Source organism: Pinus tabuliformis, chromosome 9 (genome assembly GCF_031772625.1).
Source record: "Pinus tabuliformis cultivar Carrire ecotype Pingquan chromosome 9, CPIR1, whole genome shotgun sequence".
In the NCBI taxonomy this organism is placed as follows: domain Eukaryota; kingdom Viridiplantae; phylum Streptophyta; class Pinopsida; order Pinales; family Pinaceae; genus Pinus; species Pinus tabuliformis.
The window spans coordinates 70,098,733-70,123,000 of NC_142307.1; the positions used below are offsets into that span (position 1 = coordinate 70,098,733).

General features: G+C 42.2%; 1 protein-coding gene across 2 annotated transcripts in view; it reads right to left on the minus strand.

Moving 5' to 3' along the window:
• Positions 1–24,268, minus strand: part of LOC149147151 (syntaxin-31-like) — a 294,644-nt gene that overhangs the window by 89,474 nt on the left and 180,902 nt on the right. For both annotated transcript variants that reach the window (XM_089445931.1, XM_089445930.1), the window contains exon 3: positions 23,750–23,919. In XM_089445931.1, the coding sequence (XP_089302057.1) occupies positions 23,750–23,919 (170 nt within the window). The remainder of the gene's footprint in view (positions 1–23,749; positions 23,920–24,268) is intronic.

Consider the following 24,268-nt stretch of genomic DNA (forward strand, 5'->3'; position numbering starts at 1 on the left):
TTGATTTAATTCAGCCCTAACGCAGTCAAGTTTATGGGCCGCAGTGAGGGTTTACTATAGGTGACAATGTGGTAAGTAAGGGTTGTTCCAAGTGCATAAAATTGGGCAAATTGGGCCGAGGAACAGCTGTGTGGACAATGGAGTCATAGCCGTAATATAAGGGGTCAAAGGAACAGTGTGGAGGCTGCCCTAGACAATGTAAAGGGGCTAAAGGGACAGTGTGACCTAAGCCGCAATATGAAGGAGCTGAAGGGACAGTGTGGCCTTAACCGCAATCAAACAAGGCCTAAAGAAATAACGTAGGTATGGAGGGTTATCCCCTTGGAGAACCGCAATCTTTAGAAGGCTGCCTTGCTGATTTGTATGGAAGATAAGGGTTGTAGGGTGATTCCCTATCCAGTGATGTAGTGTAGTAGTGCAGTGTGGTGAAACAACACATGGCAGCAAGGTTACATGGTGCTGCAAACTAGTGCAGCAAAGTAAATATACAGCTAGGCTACATGGTGTTTGCAAGATGCATGGACAGCAGGCTACATAGAGTTGCAAAGTCACATAGGACAGCAGCAAGGTATAGCAACTATGTTGGGACAACAACTATGTTGGGAAAACATTACTAATAGCACAGCAAAGGACATAGTGCTACTAACATGCATGGGACAGCAAGGACATAGTGCTGCTAACATGCATGGGACATGGTGACATGGTGCTACTAAGACATATGGACAACAACCAGGTATGCCAAGACATTTGGGACAGATGCAAGGTATGGCAAGGTAAAGTGAGACAGCAGCTGTGACATGGCAGAAGGCACATGGTACAGCAGCTGTGACATGGCACAACAGCAAGCATGGACAGCATGGCTGTCATGGACAGCATAGATAACAATGGCAAGCATGGTGCTGCAAGAACATGAGACATGCAGTATGACAACATGGTTCAACCATGGCACATGGGACAGCAGTGCAGCTTAAGGTGCAGCAGTCATGAGATCCAGCATTGTGATGATGGGTGCAACATGGTGCAGCACAGTGAAGTGCAGCATGATGATGAGATGTTGCACAATGAGAGGTGAAGGAGTCACCTTGGAGAATCAGTTGAAGCAGCATGTCTTCAACTGATCTCATGTATCATCTCCCTAGAGATGCTCTTTGCTCTTATCTAGAAAAGTCAAAGTGTTCAGTTATGTTGTAAATGTACTATCTCTCTCTCTCTCTGTTGAACTATTGAAGAACATAAAAGAAGAATTGATCAAGGGTTTCCCCACATTGGGGTTTGTCCCTGGTTAGCGCCACATCTTGTGTCCTCTTGTCTTGGCTTGTCTTCTGCGATTTATGTTTATGTTCTATCTATAGTTTACTTTAATGCTGATATGATTGCTAATCTTGAAAAGATACTGAGCTAACTATGAAAATTGAAATAAATTGCTCTAAGCATAGAACATACCTAAAATTAACATGAAGTAATGGCTCATGTCAGCTCACTCAATTAAGGAGACACACCCATTCGAATGCTCATGTCAGCTCATCATATAGGACGAATTACTATATATATGTGGCTAGGCACTTCACATTACACACAGTTTAAAAGTTCGATATGTCTAATATTTTGGTGACCTAGAACAAAGATCATATCGGATCTCTAGAACATAAATAAGTTCAGATGCAAGGGACAGCAAGCAAGATGATAAGGGAGCAACGAAGTGTAAGCAATGATTGCAAAAAGAGAAGCTCGAACCTCTTCCAGAATTTGGATCACAGAATAGACGACAAGCTAGATGTATCTCTGAATTCGGATTACAGTGACTAGTTCGAATCAAGTCATTGCATAAAGTTCGGATCTCTATCTTGGTGCTAGGAAAACGTCTCATATCAATGATACAAAGATTCGGTGATATCTTTGATGACATGACAGTAAGATTGAGTGCTGCTAAAGTGATCACAGTTTGATGGCAATGATGAGTTTTTGTGATGACAGTGACATTTCGTTGTCATGATAGGAGATGATCTCAATTTATGTTAATGTTATGTATCAAAGAAGGTCGAAGTGGAAGAAAAGTAGAGAAGAGGAATGACTGTCAAGAGGATTTGTGTCTTGGTCTTGGAGTGGCTAATAGGTCAAGGGTCTTGGTCTTCATCAATTGGAATCTCTATAAGAAGAATTTGTGCAGGTTTCCCTCTCAATGAGTGAGAGGTTTTGGCCCTAGCTCATAACCTACATTTTGTGTCTTTTGTCTATTTTATGTTCATGCATTGGTTACTGTTTGATGGAGAAGAACACAAATAATCTAAGAAGAAGAAGATTCTAATCTAATGAACAAAAAGGTATTCACAACTTCAAGCAGTTAATAATGGAAGAGAAATCACCTAATTCATGATGCCCTAGATTTCTCAACATGGTATCAGAGCTAAGGTGTCAAAGTCAAGGAAGGGCATCCTATGATCTGAAAATGAGATCTTAGACTAATATTAAGGTATTACAGACTCGTGCATGGATTTGCCTACATTATTTAGTGCAACGGATTGATAAGATTGTGAATAATATAGGCAATGAAGCAGTTAAAGAAACATAATAGACAAACACACATAACACAGCAAGTTTAATATGGAGTTCACCCAAAACTCCTGGGCTACGTCTCCTGGTCCAGCCTTCAGTCGTGACCTCTCTATTATGTCTTCAATAGCAGAGTTTTACAAAATGTGAGCTCAAATTGAGTCTCAACACAACAGATACAAAACAGCAGGAGTTCTGCTCGAATCCCTCAAGCCTCTCTGAGTACACAGACTCGTTCTCTCACTCACTGTCTCTGTCTCAGCACTGCTTGCCTCTGTCTTTGTCATTCAGTAGCTTTTAAGCCAATCGGCGCTGTCTGTTTGTTTCCTCTTTTGGGCTCTCTAGCTCCCGGCCTCTGTCCGCTCAGATCCCCTCTGAGCGTTAAGCAATCATTGTTAAACGTCTTCAGGGATGGTGGCCACTTTTTTTGCAACAGAATGGACCATTGGTGCCTTTGAAATACCCAGAATAGTCGTTCTTTGTTTACACAGATAAATACTCTAAAAAAAGGGAAAATTCGCCCAAACGCGGTCTATCGGACCTGAAATATTATCAATTCCGCCCCATAATCCCTTCGGGTCTGTCTTTGGGCGCTATCGCGAGTGATCGTCAATCCAACAGTTATTATTGATTTCGGGTGGCTTATGCGTCCGGAGATTACCCGCCCAAAAAGGGTGGTTTTCTCTCTCCGGCGCCTAGCCACGTGGCAACCAGTGTATGGGCTCGGGCAGAGCCCAGCCAATACCACTTACCGCCTACGGCCCGCCCGAAATCCCGCTTGTTTCGGAACTCAAAACATATACCGTTGCGTCTAAAAACCCTTTCGGGTCCGTTATATCGCCCAATTCGCATTTCCTTTGGTTTTCGTTTATTTAACGAAAATGCGAATTTACATTAAAAAACGCCTTTTTACAAAACTCAAAAGATATATATTTTGGCCCATAAGACCCGTCGGGTCCGGCTTTATCGCAAGTCGCATGTATCGGCCACCGCTCCTCTGTATTGTTGCGATGCGATTTTGCGATGCGATTTAGCGCAATTGCATATCGCATAGTCCTCAGGGCCTCGGTAGTCCTTCTGCGAGTGTATTGTAATGCGATGGCGCGCGAGTAGATCTAGACCGTTGATCTGCGTGCACAGATTAACGGCTCTTGTTTAATCGCGTCGATCGCAATCGCGATTTCTTGTAAAGCCACTTCTAATGGACTCCGCTTGCCCTTGCCGATTGCAATATGTCGATCGATCTGGACCGTTGATCGGCCATATTCAACGGCTCCTGTGCATCGTTCTTTTGACCTCCAATAGCTTTGTTTTTCACTGTTTCTTCATGTTTTTTCACTCCTGATAATGTTTTCCACCTTTTGTAAGGTTTTTCCTTATGTGATAGTTTTTTATTTTGAAGACTTAGAGGGCGTTTTGGATCCATTTTGGATCACGCCTTCCCACTGAAAAAGTTTTTGGACCACCAAAAGTTGGTTTTTAAGCATCAACCAAGTGAGGATACAGCTTCCTCACTTGTCCAATCTCTATCCATCTTGCACTGCTTGGTTTTGAACCTTTGAGTCCAATTCTCAGGTACTCAACATCTCCTCTGCGCAGTTCTCACCTTCCTGTCCAGAACTGTGTCTTCCTACAACTCATTGAGATATTCAGGCAACAGATCATCAATAGAAGGCAACCAACTTTGCTCTTTGGGATCTTCAACCAATGAAGGTTCATATAGTCTCAAGTTTTCTGCATTAATCACTGAATAGATATGCATATAAGCTGGCAAATCAAGGCGAAAAGCGTTTTCACCAATTTTCTCAAGTATCTTGAAAAGCCCATACCTTATTGGCTTCAACTTCTTACCTTCACCTTGCATTTTGTCTTTGCTGATGTACAACCAAACTTGATCACCAACTTGGAAGCTATGCTCAATTCGATGCTTGCCATGCCTTGCCTTGTACTTGGCCTGGTTTCTCTCCAACTGTTCCTGCACTGCCTGGTGAATTTCTTGGATCTGTTCAATGAACTTGGTTGCTTTGTCCACATCATTGTGTCCATCAACTGCTATGTCTTTTCCAAAGACAAAAGCCAAGGGAGTGCTTGGTGTAAAACCAAAACAAGTCTCAAAAGGAGATCTCTATGTAGAAGAGTGCTTGGCACGGTTGTAAGCATGTTGCACATAACACAAATGTTCATCCCAAAGCTTGGGATGCTTGCTGCAATAGCCCCTGAGCAACTGGATCACTGTCCTGTTAACCACCTTTGTTTGACCATCTGTTTGTGGATGAAATGTTGTGCTCTTCTTCAATCTGGTGTCCATCAACTCCCATAGACTTGACCAAAACTTGCCAACAAATCGGGAATCTCGATCAGATACAATAGAAGTGGGTAACCCAAAATGAACCCATACATGCTGAAAGAACAACTTCGTTGTTTGTTCAGTTGTAATCTGTTTATTACAAGGTATTAAAATACACAGTTTTTTGAACCTGTCCACAATAACATATAAATAATCATGACCTTTTCTAGATTTTGGCAATCCCCCAACAAAATCCATGGAAACACTTTCCCAAGGACAAGAAGGAACTGGAAGTGGAGTGTACAAACCTAATTTTCTATTACTGGGCTTGCTTGTAGCACACAGGTACACCCTTTAATATATCTAGACACTGTTTCATGCATTCTTGGCCAATAACAGAACCTTTGCAACTGTGCAACTACTTTACTTACACCAAAATGACCTGATATTAGAGAAATATGTGCTTCTCGGATTATGTTAACTCTTTCAGTTTGAGGAATGCATAACTTTCCCAAATGATATAAGAGTTGGTCCTTAACATGATAATCCAATTCTTCTACTTGTTTGCCATGACTTAAAGTTGCATATACATCTTTAAAATCTACATCTTGAGCATATTGTTCAATATAGCTTTCATGCAATACTGAGTATGCTTAAGTATAGTAGATGCATTTATAATTGGTCTTAATAGCATATCTACACCTTTATTATGTATGCCCTTCTTATATCTAATGACAAGATGAAACTGCTGTAGGAAACCCATCCACCTATAGTGTCTTGATTGCTGCAATTTAGTTTGTGAGTGCAAATATTGAAGTGGTTGATGATCTGTATGTATAATTGTTTCTTTGCCCATTAGGTAATGTTTCCACTTTTTCACACTCTGTACTAATGCATATAATTCTTTATCATATGTGGGATAATTAACTACTGCAGAAATAAATGTTTCAGAATGATAGCATATGGGTTTACCGTGTTGCATCAACACTACTCCCATGGCATAGTCACTGGCATTTGTTTCAATCTCAAATGGTCTTTGAAGATCTGGCAATGCTAGTACTGGTGTTGTACTAATTTTTTCTTTCAAGGTGTCGAAGGCTTTCTGTTGTTTGCCTCCCCACTGAAACACCTTGTTCAATCTTGTTAAAGCATGTAAGGGAGCTGCAATCAAGGAAAAGTTAGCATAAACTTTCTCCAATATTGTGCTACTCCTAGGAAACTCCTAACTTCTATAGCAGATTGGGGTTTAGGCCAGCTCACAATGACTTCGACCTTAGAGGGATCTATCTTCAATTCACCACCCCCTACAATATGACCCAAATAATTTTAAGATGTTTTACCAAATTCACATTTTGATAACTTCACATAAAGATTTTCTCTTTTCAAAACATCTAAAGTCTGCTTTACATGCTTCAAATGTTCTTCCCATGTTTTACTGAAAACAAAAATGTCATTTAAATATACAATTACAAAATCATCAATAAAAGGTCGGAGTACATCATTCATAACTCTCATGAAAGTGGTAGGCGCATTAGTTAAGCCAAAAGGCATAACCAGCCATTCATACAGCCCTTGCTTTGTTTTGAAAGCAGTCTTCCATGCATCTTGTTCTGCTACTCTGACCTGATGATAGCCACTACGCAAGTCCAACTTGAAAAAGTAAACAGCTTCTTTCAGCTAATCTAATAAATCATCAATGCGAGGAAGAGGATAACGATTCTTGATCGTTATTTTATTCAGTGCTCTGTAATCAATGCACATCCTCCACGAACCATCTTTCTTTCTCACTAGTACGATTGGAGATCCACATGGTGATGTGCTAGGCCTTATGAACCCTTTATCGAGCAGCTCCTTTACCTACTTCTTGATCTCCGCATTCTCTAAAGCGGATAACCTATACATTCCGATGTTAGGCAATGGAGCATCTTGCTGCAAATGAATATCATGTACTATTTCCTTTTTGGGTGGCAGACCTTTAGGTTCTTGAAATAGGATATCATATTCTGAAACAACTTTAACTAAATTAGCTTTCTGTTTAGCATCACAGCCTTCAAATATATTGGTCTTATCAGGGTTCTTTTCCTTTACAACCATTAGTAAAGATTGCTTGCATGAATTTACAATTCTTTTCATCTGCCTTGAATTTATGAAAGTGTAGTTATTTTTGAGCTGATGAGCTCTTACAATATATTCTATTCCATCTTTTGTGAGTTGATACTTATTTTCAGTTCTATAGAAAATGGCTTTTCTATCATACAAGTAAGGACTTCCTACAACAATACCACATATGTCCAAGGGAACTATATCTAACTCAACCTCATCTACAAAAGTTGACCCAATAGCAAACCTAAGTTTACATTGTCTAGTCACTTGTAGCTTTGCTTTATCACATACCCAACCTAATGGATATGGCTTCTTGTGAGGTGTTGTTAGTAAGCCCAACTTCTTTACAATTGTTTCAGAAATCAAGTTTACTTGTGAACCACTATCAAATAAAGTATCAAACTTTTGGTGCTTGGAAATAACTCTAATATGAAAAAGCTCATGTCTTTTCCTCTCATTATCTTCATTATCAATAGATTGTGCAGAATTACTTGTAGATGCTTCAGAATTTTTACCTTTTATACCTGTGGCTATGACTGTTGTTTCATCACCTGAGTCTGACCCCAAGTCTTTCTGAAGAGCAGCAGCAGTCTTGTTCTTCTTACCACCGAATTTTTTAGGTTTCAGCTCTGGATGCTAAGACCAGCAGTGTTCATCATCGTGTCCATCCTTCTTGCAGTGAGTGCATGAAGGTTTGTCTTTCTATACAGCGTTTTCCTTCCTCTCCTTCCATTTCTGCTTATTCTTTTCCTTGTTCTTGCTTGCAGAGGGTTTTGATGATCCCGCAATCTCTGGGTTCACATTCTTGCCTCTAGCCTCTAGATGTGTAGCCTGAACTAATACATCATCTAGGCTAGTGGGGTTAAACATGAGAATGGTGTGCCTCAAATAGCTATGTAGACCACCTATATACTTTAGCAAAGTTTCAGGTGAGTCTAGAGAAATGCCTAGAGTTAAAGCTCTTTTTCTAAATTCCTGGGTATAGCTTTGTACACTTTGCCCCTTTAATTGGCGAAGAGTTTGCCAACTCATCATTGCTTGCTACATATAAGCTAGAGGATAGAACTGTTTTTTAATGGCAAAAACAAATTCATTCCAGGTAGAAAGAATTTGACCATGTCTCTTCAGATCAGCTTCTGTCTTGCCTTCCCACCACACTAGTGCAGTTCCTCCAAGGCGAAGGCTAGCCAGCTAAATCTTTCTCCTTTATGAATTAATGTTCTGCACCCTGCAATATACATCAATCTGTCTAATCCAGTTATCTAACTTTTCTGCATTTAATTCACCATCATAAATTGGTAAATCAAATTTCACATCTAATTTAATCACAGTAGTTTTCTTCTTTTTCTTTTCAGGGCTAGTTTTATGTGAAGAAGATGATGAGGATGGTGATGATGGAGTAGATGGTGGAGAAGTCCTCTCTTTTTTTCCTTTGCCTTCTGGAAGGGCATCTAGAAGAGGTTCCTCTGTTCCTTTGTCTTGTTTGGAGGTTGAAGTACTTTCACCTCGACCTTTCTTAAATTCTCGATGCATCTCTTCCACCATGGCTCTCATGGTCATGAAATTGTCCATGAACTGAGGTTCTCCTCCGAAGGGAATTTCTTCTGCCATTTTCCTCTAAGGATAGACTCTTCCAATTTCTGGATTGGCCTCAACAAGTTCTCCTTTTCTCTGTTTGAGCTTTGACCTAGTTAGCATTCAAAAAAATCCAGCACAAACTTGTCTAACCTTAGCAAACCTAAAGCTCTGATACCACTTGATCTGAAAATGAGATCTTAGACTAATATTAAGGTATTACAAACTCATGTGCATGGATTTGCCTACATTACTTAGTGCAACGGATCAATAATATTGTGAATAATATAGGCAATGAAGCAGTTAAAGAAACATAATAGACAAACCACATAACGCAAGTTCAATATGGAGTTCACCCAAAACTCTTGGGCTATGTCTCCTGGTCCAGCCTTCAGTGGTGACCTTTCTATTATGTCTTCAAGAGCAAAGTTTTACAAAATGTGAGCTCAAATTGAGTCTCAACACAACAGATACAAAACAGCAAGAGTTCTGCTCGAATCCCTCAAACCTCTCTGAGTACACAGACTCATTCTCTCACTCTCTGTCTCTGTCTCATCACTGTTGTCTCTGTCATTCAGTGGCTTTTAAGCCAATCGGCGTTGTCTGTTCGTTTCCTCTTCTAGGCTCTCTGGCTCCCGGCCTCTGTCCACTCAGATCCCCTCTGAGCATTAAGCAATCATTGCTAAACGTCTTTAAGGATGGTGGCCACCTATTCTGCAACGGAATGGACCATCGATGCCTTGGAAATCCCCAGAATAGTCGTTCTCTGTTTACATAGAGAAATACTCCAAAACACGGGAAAATCTGCCCAAACACGGTCTATCGGACCTGAAATATTATCAATTCTGCCCCATAATCCCTTCGGGTCCGTCTTTGGGCGCTATCGCGAGTGATCGTCTATCCAACGGTTATTATTGATTTTGGGTGGCTTATGCATCCGGAGATTACCCGCCCGAAAAGGGTGGTTTTCTCTCTCCGGCGCCTAGCCACGTGGCAGCCAGTGTATGGGCTCAGGCAGAGCCCGACCAATACCACTTACCGCCTACGGCCCACCCGAAATCCCGCTTGTTTTGGAACTCAAAACATACACTGTTGCGTCTAAAAACCATTTTGGGTCCGTTATATCGCCCAATTCGCATTTCCTTTGGTTTTCGTTTATTTAACGAAAGCGCGAATTTACATTAAAAAACGCCCTTTTACGGAATTCAAAAGATATATATTTTGGCTCATAAGACTCGTCGGGTTCAGCTTTATCGCAAGTCGCATGTATCGGCCCCTGCTCCTCTGTATTGTCACGATGCGATTTATCACAATCGCATATCGCATAGTCCTCGGGCCCCAATAGTCCTTCTGTGTGTGTATTGTGATGCGATGGCGCACGAGTAGATCTGGACCGTTGATCTGCGCGCATAGATCAACGGCTCTCGTTTAATCGCGTCGATCGCAATCGCGATTTCTCGTAAAGCCACTTCCGATGGACTCCGCTTGCCCTTGCCGATTGCGATATGCCGATCGGATCTGGACCGTTGATCGGCCAGATCCGACGGCTCCTGTGCATCGTTCTTTTGACCTCCGATAGCTTTGTTTTCACTGTTTCTTCATGTTTTTTCACTCCCGATAGTGTTTTCCGCCTTTTGTAAGGTTTTTCCTTATGCGATAGTTTTTTATTTTGAAGACTTAGAGGGTGTTTTGGATCATCCTATCAAGGGACACTCAAGGATCGAATCTCGAGAAAGGCATCAAAGCGAAAGTTAAGGATATCAAAGCAAGTTGAAGGATCTACATTGCAGAATCAAACCCTAGATCAAAGAAGGAATTTTACTTCAAAAGAAGTCTTGGGATCATCAAATAATCAAGGCAACTAGAAGTCTACACCAGCAAGTGTGTTGGATCCTATAGTCCTTAGCAAAACACCACAAAGACCCTCATCAAGATGAAGAGATCTACAAAGCAAGGCAGCCTAAAGTATAGACATCCAAGAGAAGCATTTCTAGGACTAAGATCACATCATCTTGGAAACCCTAGAAGCATTCTTTATCTGCACTCGTTCACCACCGAGAAGTCGAACTATCTTGAAGACAAAGAAGGCTAGAAGGCATTGTCATCATCTTCAAAAGCTACAAGACAATTTCCCTCTCATTGAAGCAAGGATCCCCTCCTTATCCTTGAAGAAGATCATCCGAGGAAGCATCAAAACATCCTCATCAATCACCATCATAAAAGTAGCAATCTCCTTTTGTTGAAGAAGGGATTTTCATTTGGAAGAAGATCATCCAAAAGGGGGCACTAATACATCTTCTTAAACCACCATCAAAGTGATCAAGTTGGAGATTTCATCTTCACTTATCAAGTAAGTATCTTTTATTCTATAATTTAAATCTGATAAAATGACTTCGTTTTGCAAGGAGATCTATAAGTTGGTTGGGTCATCGAACTTCCTTGCATGGAAAAGGAGGATAGACATAGTCCTCGAAGAAAATGAAGTCATTGAACATATCAATGGAAAGGTCTCCTCTGAATACATGCAAAGGGATCACAGGACTCAAGGGATTCTTATGAAATCAGTCAAAGATCCCTCACCCCTATATGGCAAGATTGGAGACATCAAAGAGATATATGATAAACTAGTAGAACTATTCTCTGAAGATGCAATAAAGAAGGTCACATCACTTAGATCTAATCTACACAAATTGAAGGTATCAAAGGATAAAGGGTTATCTTCATACGATCTCAATTGCAAGATCTAGAAAAATGATAAGGAGATAATCATCATTGTTCTAAATGCACTAACTAATGAACAAGGTAACAAATGTCTATAAGGATAAGAAGGCTATCCCATTCAACAACTTGTGGTTTCTATGCAAGATAGAAGACAAGTTGAGGGGAAAAAGTGTTCAGACATTTGTCAAAAGGAAAAGAAGAACATAGCTAAGATTCAATGCTATGAGCATTACAGGAAAAGATTGTCCTAAGCTCAAGTAGGGCAATAACAAGGAAGATAGAAAAGAAGTCCATTTCAACGAAGAAGTGGAGAAAGTTGAAAGAAGGAAGTCCAAGCAAAAGGAAAAGCATTAGAAGTAAGTGCTCGTGACATCACCATAGGAAAAATGAAGGATGTCTAATATTCAACTATGAAGGATATAGCTCTTGAGAACCTCATTGGAAACTAAAAGGAAGAAGTCATCCAGGACAAAGCTCATCATACATCAAAAGGTAACATCTGCTGGATAAGAATATGCAAGATCCTCAAGACTCTATAATATTCCTAATGGAAGATTTGCAGTGATAAAAAAGACAAGTAATAAAATTCACAATAAAATTTTATTCAGTAATGAACACAGGAACAAAAATTTCTCATCAAACACCCAACTGGCTCATTTTTCATTAAACAAATATGCTGGAGTACAATAGAAGTTGGATGAGGTGCACCTGGGCTTGCACAAGGCAAGCTACAAGCCTCAGGTGATCAATACAAAAGTACCCAGTTGTTGTGAATTCGTTGCTCCCCAGAGAACTGCGTTGTCCCCTCAAATCTACACTGCTGGCTGAATTCAAGCTCTGATTTACCCCCTCAAAACAACCCAGAAATTTCTGCAATTTTGGGGATGTACTCCTCTCCAAAAACCCAAAAAAACCCAGAAAGGGTTTTCCCTGGTTTTGACCTGCCAATTTCGACCCCTTGGGGATTGACCCTCCTCCAATACTAGAAATCAATGCCTGTAACTGGAACTGTTGTAACTTGCTGCCACAATGTCAGGGGACCTCCCCAAATCGGCCTCCCAACAATATTCCCACAACCCAGCTCCCCAATCATTCGGTCAGCTTCCTTCCAAGTGACCCCCACTAGTGACTGTGCAGTCCTAGGTGAGGATGATGTAGTCCCTTCGACCAGCAGCTCAACCTGAGTATTTGGCTTGCCTTCCTGTTGTAATTTCTCCTTTCTGAAGTGGAAGCTCAATGAGAATACCTCCAACAACCTTCACATCCGAATTCCCTGGCTCTACTGCTCCACCCAACACGCAGTCTCTCCCACTACGTCCCTGCTGCTCCCAAACTGCGTCCTTGCTAGCCAAGGCAGTGTACTCCTCTGTTGGGTGATCTTCTCTCTGTCTCCAATGGCAAAGAAAGCCCTCCTAGGGTGGCACTCGAAGTCCACCGAAGAGAGGGATGAGCTTCACTCCTTGGGAAGCTCTTGTGCTGAACAACACTTGTAGCTTAGCTAAATAGCCAAAGCAACAATGAATTCTCAAATCATCAAAAGGCCCCAAATGCTGCTCACTTCCTTCTATTTATGCTTGCTCCCTTCAGCCCCACGTGGGTGCCATCAAATACTTCGATCCCCCACTTAGGAAAATCGAGATGCCTCCAAGGGGTGCGTATTTTGGGCCCCCGCAATCCACTAAAAAGCACATCGAGCCCCTTTCTCCTAAGTTCTTCCATCAAAAATGCATTAAGCCAAAAATAACAAAATTGCCAAAAATGGTTTCTCCTCACCTTGGGAAAACAATTAGGAAGGGACATTACAGTCCTCCCCTCCCAGATGTTGCTTGTCCCCAAGCAACTACAAAACTGGATGTTGCAAGATTTGTTCACTCTCCCATGTGGCATCCTCTCCTGGCAGATCCTTCCATTTGACTAGGTACTCCCTGATCACCCTGTTTCTCAACTTCCTCTCCCGGGTCTCCAATATGATCTCAGGTGTCAAAACTAAGTGCCCCTCATCATCCAAGGGAGGCAACTCAATTGTTGTTGTAATATGTTGCCCCAATGCCTTTTTCAGGCATGAAACGTGGAACACATTGTGAATCTGGCTCTCCTTAGGTAGCTCTAATTCATAGGCCACCTCTCCCACCTTCCGGACCACCTTATACGACCCATAAAACCGTGGGCGAAGCTTCTCTGCTCCCTTCTGCTTGAGCGAGGATTGCCTATATGGCTACAAGCGTAGGTAGACCATGTCCCCTACCTCAAAGTGTCTCTCCACCCTGTGTTTATCAGCGTATACCTTTTGTTGATTCTAAGCCACCTGTAAGTTGTTCTTGAGAGCTCGAAGAATCTATTGGCTCTCTTGAATCCAATCCTTCGCCCCTGGGGCCCTGCTATCTCCAAACACCATGTCAGGAAAAGAAAGTGCATCATACCCATAAAGTGCTTGGAAAGGAGTCATACCGATGGACATGTGATAAGTTGTGTTGTTGCAGGAATCCCCGAGGTGTAGCCACTTGACCCACGCTCTCTGTTGTCCAATCACATAGTTATGCAGGTACCCTTCCAACCATTTGTTCACAATCTCTGTTTGCCCATCGGTTTGGGGATGATAGCTGGTGCTGGGTGCAAGTTCTGTACCCACTAGCTGGAACAACTCCTACCAAAAATCCCCCATAAATCTGTTGTCCCTGTCACTCACAATGGTCTTGAGGTGACCATTCAACCGAAAAACCTTCCGAAAGAATAGCTCAACCACCTGGGAGGCTGAAGATCTCAATGAAATAGCAAAGAAGTGGGCGAACTTGGTTAGTTTGTCGACCACCACATAGATGCAATCTCACCCCTGTGCTGCCGGAAGTCCCATGATGAAATCCATGGATACGCTCTCCCACTTCCTCTCTGGAATGGGGAGCGGCTGTAGAAAATCGACCAGGTGACCCAACTCCACCTTGTTTCTCTGGAAATCCACGCACTCCCTCACGTGTTTCAGCACATCCCCTTTAAGTCCCCGCCAAGAGAACCTCTCCCTGGCAACACGGTATGTCTTGAGGAAACCTAGGTGCCCTGCTAATGGAGAATCATGGGCTGCCTACATGATCCTATCCTTCAGTTGGGATCTTGACACTAAATAGATCCAGTCCTTGTAGTAGATCACATTGTCCATCACCCAGAATCATTCATCTTGGTGCATGCCATCCAAAATGTCGCAACCCTGCCTATCCTTGGAGTACTCAACCAATAGTTGAGCCTTCCAATCTTGCGTGACATCCATCAAAGACAGCGTTGCTGGTGTCCTAGAGAGGGCATCTGCTACCACGTTGTGTTTGCCCTTCACATACTCTATCTCAAAGTCGTAAGCTTAGAGCTTACTCACCCATTTCTATTGCGTCTCCTCTAAGGATTGCTACTCAAGGAGGAAGCGAAGACTGTTGTGATCAGTCTTCACTTTGAACTGGTTGCCCAATAAATACTGTCTGAATTTGGCCAGTCCATGCATCACTGCCAACATCTCCTTGTTGTACACAGAGTACAATTGTTCGTGAGGCTGCAATTTCTTGCTCTCAAATGCAATAGGATGGCCCCCCCTGTGTCAAAACGGCCCCAACCCCTTCACCGGACGCATCGCACTCTAGCACAAATGGCTGCGTGAAATTCGGCAAGGCTAAGACCAGACAGCTGCTCATGACCCTCTTGAGGCGCATGAAGGCCTCCTCTGCCACCTGCGTCCACTCAAAAGCTCCCCTCTTTGTCAAATCTGTAAGAGGTGTTGCAAGTTGTGAGAATCCCCTCACAAATCTCTTGTAATACATACAAATGCCTAAGAAACCCCTCAGCTCTGTCACGTTCCTGGGTGTGGGCCAGTCTAGAATTGCCCGAATCTTCTCCTGATGCACCTTCACTCCATCCTCCCCAATCACATGCCCTAGGTACAACATCTAAGTTGGCCCAAACTCATATTTGGACAACTTCGCATACAGTTGTTGCTCCTCAAGTATGCGGAGCACCTCCTCCAAAGCTGAGGATGCTCCTCCCATGTTCTACAGTAAATGAGTATGTCATTGAAGAAAACTAGGACAAAGCGTCTCAGCTGTCTATAGAACACGTGATTCATACAGGATTGGAATGTGGCCGGAGCATTAGTTAACCCAAAGGGAATCACCAAGAACTCAAAGTGTCCATAATGGCAGCGAAAAGCAGTCTTCAGAATATCCTGCTCCGTCATGCGAATCTGGTGGTACCCCGAACGCAGATCTATCTTAGAGAAGTATTTAGATCCCCTAAGCTCGTCCATTAACTCATTTATGCGTGGAATGGGGTATCTATTCTTCAAGGTATTCTTATTGAGAGCCTGGTAGTCTATGCACATGCACAGCGTCCCATCTTTCTTCTTCACCAGCACCACGGAAGAAGCAAATGGGCTCGAGCTAGGCCTGATGTGTCCCAATCTCAACAACTCCTGAATGGCCTGCTCTATCTCATCCTTATAGGCCTTCGGGTGCCTATAAGGGGTGGTGATGACTGCGTTCACCCTCCCTCTAGCTCAATGGTGTGCTCAAATCCACGGTCTGGCAGTCTACCTGGTGGAACATCCCCGAAAACCCCCTGGTGCTTCTTCAACAAGGCTAGTATGTCTGGATGTATGGCCTACGTCTTTGCCCCCAACTCAAAAATCCATAGCTCAACTGCCCACTCCACATCTCCATGTAGCAGATCTGCCTCCATCCGGTGGGCTGAAACTGTCTGAGGGGGATAAGAGTGCATTCCCCTCAGCATTACCGGCTTCCCATCCAGACCCTGGAACTCCATCTCTAGCTTCTGCCAATCAGTAGTGACCTTCCCCAATGCATACAACCACTGGACACCCAACACCACATTGGTGTCTGGGACATCAACCACGAAGAAATGGTTAGTGAGTGAGTAGTTCCCCATCTTCAAGGTCAGCCTGAGTACATACTTAGTACACTGCATGGTCCGGTCTCCGAGTACCAAAACTGAGAACCCCTCAAATGTAGCTATCTGGATGCCCCTATGCTCCACCATCTAGGAATCAATGAAATTGTGGGTGGCCCCATTGTCAACCAGGACTGACACACGCTGTCCCTGTATAGTCCCCCTGATCCTGAGTGTCAAATACTTCAGCACACCCCGAAGTGAAGCGAGGACTCCCCTAGTTGGGGCAAACGACCCTCCTCTAGGTGGTGGTGGTGGTGATGGCCCTCCTGATGATGGTCCTCCCTCATCTCCCGGCTCCTCTACTACCTCGGCCTCCTCCTCCTTAGGCTCACTATCTGAGAACACCTCGATGAAATGGGCTTTGCCCTTGGTGCACTTGTGCCTTGGTGCCCAAGGCTCCTGGCACATGAAACACAACCTCCTCCTCCTGAGGTCCCTCCGGGTGTCATCATCCAACTGGCTACGTCCTCCATCTCTCTGTGGTGGCCTCGCATCTCTGTTCCCCTGTGGGGCTGTGGGTCTCGTGGGAACAAAGGCCCGGTTCTTGGGCACTGCATCGATCATGTCTCGGGTCCTAGAAATAACATCATGTAGTGATGTGGGCTTGTAAGCCCTCACCCATCCACACAGAGGCTCAACAAGTGCCTCTACAAACAACATGATCAGTCGTGCCTCCGAAATATTTGTCACCATCACTGCGAGTCTCTGGAACTCTGTGATGTAGGCCTCTGCGCTGCCAGTCTGTCTCAAGTGGGCTAGCTCTCGGAAGTGTAGCTCTAGATCCTTCCTTTCAAACCTCTCCAACAATCTCCTGGTGAACTTTGTATAAGTGGTGATGTGAAGGTGCCCCAACGTGATCAGCCCATGATACCACCACTCCTGGGCATCCCCTTCCAAGTGAAGGGTGGCGAAACGTATGGCATCAGCTTCCCTCATGGGATTCAAGTGAAAATATGTATCAAGTTTTTGGATCCATGCCCTAGCTGAGCTCTTCGCTGACCCATCGAAATTTGGGAGTGTAATCTTCCCTGATAGCTTCTGCACATCTTTGTTGGATGCTCCTCCCCTATAGTGGCCTCCAGCCCCGGTAGTGCACCTCTCCTTGAGGTGGATGTACTCTCCAAAGGACATCACCCTCTTGATCCAGCCATCCAACCCCTCATACTCATCAATGCCCGATGCAACAGAATGTACCAAGTCCGCAACTAGGTCTGTCTCTCTCTGGCTCAGCCTCCATGAAATGAAGCATTGTGGGGCAGCCAGGTTGCCCACGTTGTGGGGTGTGTGGAGGCTGATAGTTATGATCAGTGTTGAAAATATCGGTATCGGCAAAATATCGGCGAGGGTCTAGAAAATATCTTATCGGCAATATCGGCGAAAATATCGGCAAAATATCGGCAAGCATAAAAAATAATTTTTTCAAATTTTTAAATATAGCCGATATTTTGCCGATATTTTCAAAATATCGCGATATTTTGCCGATATTTTCCGATATTTGCCGATATTTTGAAAATATCGCGATATTATCAAAACAGAAAATATCGCGATATTTTCTCGGCGATATATCGTTTTGCCAAAAATATCGCGATATTTTCGAATATCGCCGATATATCGCCGATATTATCAACAGTGGTTATGATTGCCTCCTCCCGCTCTGGAACCCCCATCACCTTGAGGTTCTCCCTCTAGTCTTCCACCCATTTGCAGGCCCATCACCTGCTGCATCATGTCCATCATCAATTGCCCTTGCCTCATCATTTGTTGGTTTGTCCTCAGCAGCTCTTCTAAGACCTGCTCCGTGTTCCTCTGCCTGGGTTGCTTATTGTCTTCTTGGTTCTTCATCCTGCCTCTGATATTTTCCAATTCAGTGTCTAAAAATGAATTTGGCGCCTCTTCTCTACCTCGACCCCTGCCTCTGCCTCTACCACAGCCTCTCTGAAAACCAGTCCTTGGTATCTCGGTGGCATCACCTGCTCTTGTTCCCCACCCTGGCCAAGAACATGCTCTGATACCACTGTAATATTCCTAATGGAAGATTTACAGTGCTAACAAAGAAAAGTAATAAAATTTTATTCAAAAATGAACACAGGAATAGAAATTTCTCATCAAACACCCAACTGGTTCATTTTTCATTAAACAAATATGTTGGAGTACAATTGAAGTTGGATGAGGTGCACCTGGGCTTGCACAAGGCAAGCTACAAGCCTCAGGTGATCAATACAAAAGTACCCAGCTGTTGTGAATTCATTGCTCCCTAGAGAATTGCGTTGTCCCCTCAAATCTGCACTGTTGGCTAACTTCAAGGCTGACTTCAAGCTCTGATTTACCCGCTCAAAACAACCCACAAATTTCTGCAATTTTAGGGGTGTAATCCTCTCCAAAAACCCAGAAAATCCCAGCAAGGGTTTTCCTTGGTTTTGAACTGCCAATTTCGACCCCTTGGGGATTGGCCCTCCTCCAATACTGGAAATCAATGCCTATAACTGGAACTGTTGTAACTTGCTGCCACAATGTCAAGAAACCTCCCCAAATCGGCCTCCCAACAATTTCCCCACAACCCAGCTCCCCAATCCTCCAGTTAAGCTTCCTTCCAAGTGACCCCCACTAGTGACTGCACAGTCCTGGGTGAGGATGACACAGTCCCTTCGACCAGCAGCTCGACCTGAGTATTTGGCTTGCCTTCCTGCTGTAATTTCTCCTTTTCGAAGTGGAAGCTCGATGAGAATACCTCCAACAACCTTCACATCCGAATTCCTTGGCTCTACTGCTCCACCCAACATGCAGTCTCTCCCACTGCGTCCATGTTGCTCCCAAACTATGTCCTTGCTAGCCAAAGTAGCGTACTCCTGTGCCGAGTGATCTCCTCTCTATCTCCAATGGCAAAGAAAGACCTCCTAGGGTGGTACTCAAAGTCCACCTAGGAGAGGGATGAACTTCACTCCTTGGGAAGCTCTTGTGTTGAACAGCACTTGTAGCTTAGCTAAACAACCAAAGCAACAATGAATTCTAATATCATCAAAAGGCCCCAAATGTTGTTCACGTCCTTCTATTTCTGCTTGCTCCCTTGGCCCCCCCCGTGGGTCCCATCAAATATTTCGATCCCCCACTTAGGTAAATCAACCTGCCTCCAACTGGTGCGTATTTTGGGTGGGTGAGTGGCCCCACAATCCACTAAAAAACACATCAACCCCCTTTCTCCTAAGTTCTTCCATTAAAAATGCATTAAGCCAAAAATAACAAAATTGCCAAAAATGGTTTCTCCTCACCTTGGGAAAACAATTAGGAAGGGTCATTACAGACTCATAGATGGAATCTTCATCAGAAGGTTCACCAATCGAGAGTGGAAGCAAGTGTTTCATTAGGAACTCCAACTTGTAGAATTCATGGGATGATGGTATGATAACATAAGAGATGAAGCAAGTCAAGCGGTTGAAGCTCTTTTCAATCAAGGAAGTTGCTAAAAGAAGCCTAGATGACCTAAAGGTAAATGAGGTATGTATGCTTGCATTCAATATTATAAAGTCATGTTGTATGGTTGCAGGTAACATGGATCACTGCTCGATCTTGAGAAGCATGATCAAAGGAAAGGAATCTCCTCCTATGAATGATTGCCAGAAGGCATGGGTCACACTAGATGAAATCAAAATAATATGTCCACATATGAAGTATGAGGTGGTTGACTACAATTGAGGAACTCTGATTGGAAGCTCCTGGGAATGTGTGAAGAAAGGAAGGAAGAGATAGTGAGATAATGTAACCATGGTAAAAGCAATCAACATCCGAAAGACCAAGAAGATTTGACTAGGAAATCTCCCGAAAAGATATGAAGACTGTAATGGAAATCTGAAAAAGATGGAGACCCTTGACAATGGATATCTTTGGGAGATATGTCAACATGTATGCAGGATGTTGATGCAAACTGAAAGATGTCATGATGAAAGACCATTACAAAGGCAATTTTGATTTAGGTGTTCATTTGTTATTTTTGAACAAATATTTGGATGGTCTTATGCAGCACTGCCAAAGGGAAGAAATGTGGATGACTTCCAAGAGGACCATATAGAAGGAGTAAGATCCTTCTAGAAAATATGGCATGAAGAATGCAGCATGACATGAAGCAAGGCCAGATGAAGACTAATGGATCACTTTCTGATAAAAGGAATAATGACATTACTAACCCATGGATGCAAGTGATGGATGGTTTGTGCCCTATGAAGAAGACACAAAAGGTGAAGACTCCTTGACAAAGAAATTCATGACATCGAAGGAAAGCGCTCTTCAAGCAGCTCGTTGAGGAGTTGTTGTAGGTCCCTAATTAAGTGGAAGCCTGAAACCCAAGTTTCTTACTTGGAAAGTTGGAAGAAACTTGGAAATTCCTAAGCCAAGAGGAAGCTTAGGTACATTCCTTCCATAGGAATGAGTACATTTCGTTATTAGAATTGATATGTCCTCCTTAATTGAGAGGGAGAGATAGACACATCATTTTGGTCTTCACCTGGGAAGATAGAATGGGGGATTGGGTAATCATCTGGCACCTGATACTCTTTGAGGATGAGATAGGGCATCCAAGATAAGAGTAGTCGTAGAACGATATTCTTTGAGAAATGCCTATCCAAGATAAGAATAGTCCAAAGTAGGTCATACTCTGTGAACACTCAGGTGGAGTATGTACCTTGAGAGAATGATTATGGTGTCTATGAATCATTGGTCTCACCAACATTGTGCTCTGATCATGTGGATAGAGCTATTAGTCAAGGCCTTGCTATGTGACAACGCTGGTTGATATGATGCTAGACAGATGGGTTACCAATCTGATTCTTCTTATGAGAAATTATTCAAATTGAGAATGACCAAGTACCATTATGAATACCTCCCTAGTTAAGAGGGAGTGTTGAAAAGTGTAACTAGGTTTGGTCTTCATAATGACATGTAATTGTGATTTTTGTAAATGATGAAAAGAATAAAATAAAATTATTTTTGTGATGCTTGCTTAATGGGTTTCATGAGCAAGAGATTTTATTTAGATGGCTCCCATTCAGAGCCTTAGGATTTGTCATTTAAGTCAAAAGAATTAATGTCATGTATGAAGAGCTCTTCTTGAGCATGTGTCAAATGTATAGAAGTCTATAAATCCCTCCAACGACAAGCACAAAGTCCCTCTCTTCATGTCGGCCTACAGATGAAGTAATGACTCATGTCGGCTCACTCAATTAAGGAGACACACCCATTCGGATGCTCATGTCGGCTCATTATATAGGACGAATTACTATATATATGTGGCTAGGCACTTCGCATTACACATAGTTCAGAAGTTTGATATCTCTGAGATTTTCGGTGACCTAGAACAGAGATCAATTCGGATCTCTAGAACAGAAATAAGTTCGGATGCAAGGGACAGCAAGTAAGATGATAAGGGAGCAGCGAAGTGTAAGGGCTGATTGCAGAAAGAGAAGCTCGGATCTCTTCCAGAATTCGGATCACAGAATAGAGGACAAGTTAGATGTATCTTTGAATTCAGATTACAGTGACAAGTTAAGATCAAGTCATTGCATGAAGTTCAGATCTCTGTCTCGGTGCTAGGAAAAAGTCTCATATCAGTGATACAAAGATTCAGTGTTATCTTTGATGACATGACAGTAAGATTCAGTGCTGCTACAGTGATCATAGTTTGATGACAGTGATGAGTTTCTGTGATGACAATGACATGACAGTTCGTTGTCATGATAGGAGATGATCTCAGTTTATGTTAATGCTATGTATCGAAGAAGGTCGAAGTGGAAGAGAAGTCGAGAAGAAAAATGACTGTCAAGAGGACTTGTGTCTTGGTCTTGGAGTGGCTAATAGGTCAAAGGTCTTCGTCTTCGTCAATTGGAATCTCTATAAGAAGAATTTGACAGGAATTTCCTCTCAAACAATGAGAGATTTTGGCCCTGGTTCATAGCCTACATTCTGTGTCTCTTGTCTATTTTATGTTCATGCATTGGTTACTGTTTGATGGAGAAGAACACTAATAATCTAAGAAGAAGAAGATTCTAACCTAATGAACAAAAAGGTATTCACAAACAATTACTAATGGAAGAGAAATCACCTAATTCATGATGCCCTAGATATCTCAACATGTTCCCTTGTCCGAACTTGGTAGTTAATCTTGTGTCCTAGTCTTGTGTGATCTCCTCTATTGGCTCCTAGTTTTAGGAGCAGCACTACATGGGAAACCCTAATTTTGGTTGTGTGGTCTGCTTCCCTACACCATATATCTCACTCCCCTCTGCGTATTATAGCCCCTATTTCACACTATTCCCATCTGGGTCCACAAGGTGTTAGCCTCCCCCTTCCCTTGTCCACACTTTGGGTCGGGCCTGGAATGATGCCCCGGAGGTTGATGCAGCTAAAAAGAAAGTTAAAAGCATAAACACCTTAAATAATTAATGTGTATAACCAATCACTTAAATTTCAAATATTGAAATAGAATATACGCAGTTCATATCTACATAAAACCTTCATTGTAACGAACAAAGTTCATACTCAACAGAATATTTAGAATATATGGAATATAAGAATGTCCATAATAGGACAAGTAATATATTTATATAAGAATGTTTGGATGTACAAGTGGTATGATATGATATGGTAACTGGTTACAAATGAGGGCCCTACTTATACACTAGGCAAGGTGCCCCTTCATGAATACTCATGTCCTTTAAGACATGTCTCTTCAATATACTAATTATTTATTAATTATTACTTACATATTATGTTCATAACTTTCATCTTCAGCTGTAAATTGTTTATGCCGTCATACTTTTCCTTTCTAACACTTAATGGGAGTTACAAATCTATCATATGGCACAGTCCAAAACTGCTACAAACAGTTTATGTCACATTTGGAGACTATGAGCGAACTGAAGACTAGATAATAGGAGAGGAATGTCTTTCCCAAACAGTCACATTCATCTAAAAGCATACACAGGCAATGATTGTAGGAAACTTGACCCTAGTTTACAATTGTATCTAATATTTACTATTTCATCTGTAATATGTATCAATAGCTTTGTCATGCCGTCCCAATAACTTTATCATGATGTCCTGTAGGTACAACAGGTGATTGTTCTAATTAGTTTTCAATTGAGGTATTGACTTTCATAAAGTAGGGTAAAGTCTTGGCCAACCTTGTAGTATAAGATTGATTTTTCCAATTATCCCTACACATTTGCAAGGAACCTCACAAAATTGTTTATTGATTATTTGCCTTACTCGAAGAATCCACAAAAGAAAGGAAGACAAATACCCTAAATGGCCCACAACTGACACAGTGCAGAGGATGTACTTGTTATTGCCATCTACTAAAGCTGAGGTTCATGTTCTATTTTGACTAATAAATTATACGAGAGATTATATGTGCAACCACTGTTTACATCAATGCCCTACGCTATAAGCAACTCACTGATAGTGTCCTCAGTCCAGTCTATTACAACTACAAGAGCAGTCACATTCAATCCCAACACATCAATATTAATCACACTGAACTTTAAATAACCTAGATAATACTTACACAAGAAGTGATTATTTTACCTTGATGTAGGCAGTGAGGCAGAAAAATTTGATCCATTTGTCCAAGGAGGTGGCTTTGTATCTGTTACTGCACCACTACTTACACCAGTACCTCTTTGTTGAGCAAAAGGATTGCCTCTAGATGCATTTGAGGAGAACAACTGCTTCCTATTTTCGTGAGCCTTAAGATTCTGCAAAAATAAGCTTGTCATTTTAAAAAGGACTAGATTACGGATATGAAGATAAATACATGAACTTTACAGATAAACTAATATAAAAAGAAGTGTTTAGATATTCTTCAGCAATTCTTTACAAGAAATCAAAAAATATTATAGTAGTATAAAGAAATAGTGCCCATAGACAAAGCAAAAATTTGCTTGCAATGCTCAAAATTCTTACACAATGTGAGCAAAGTGTAACAAGTTGAATAGGCAGTGTGTAAGTTTAGTAATCAGGAATGCATAGACGACTATGGAAGATCTTATACGTATTCCAGTATGAAAGGTATGAACAGACTTATGTTAAGGTGGTAACACTCAG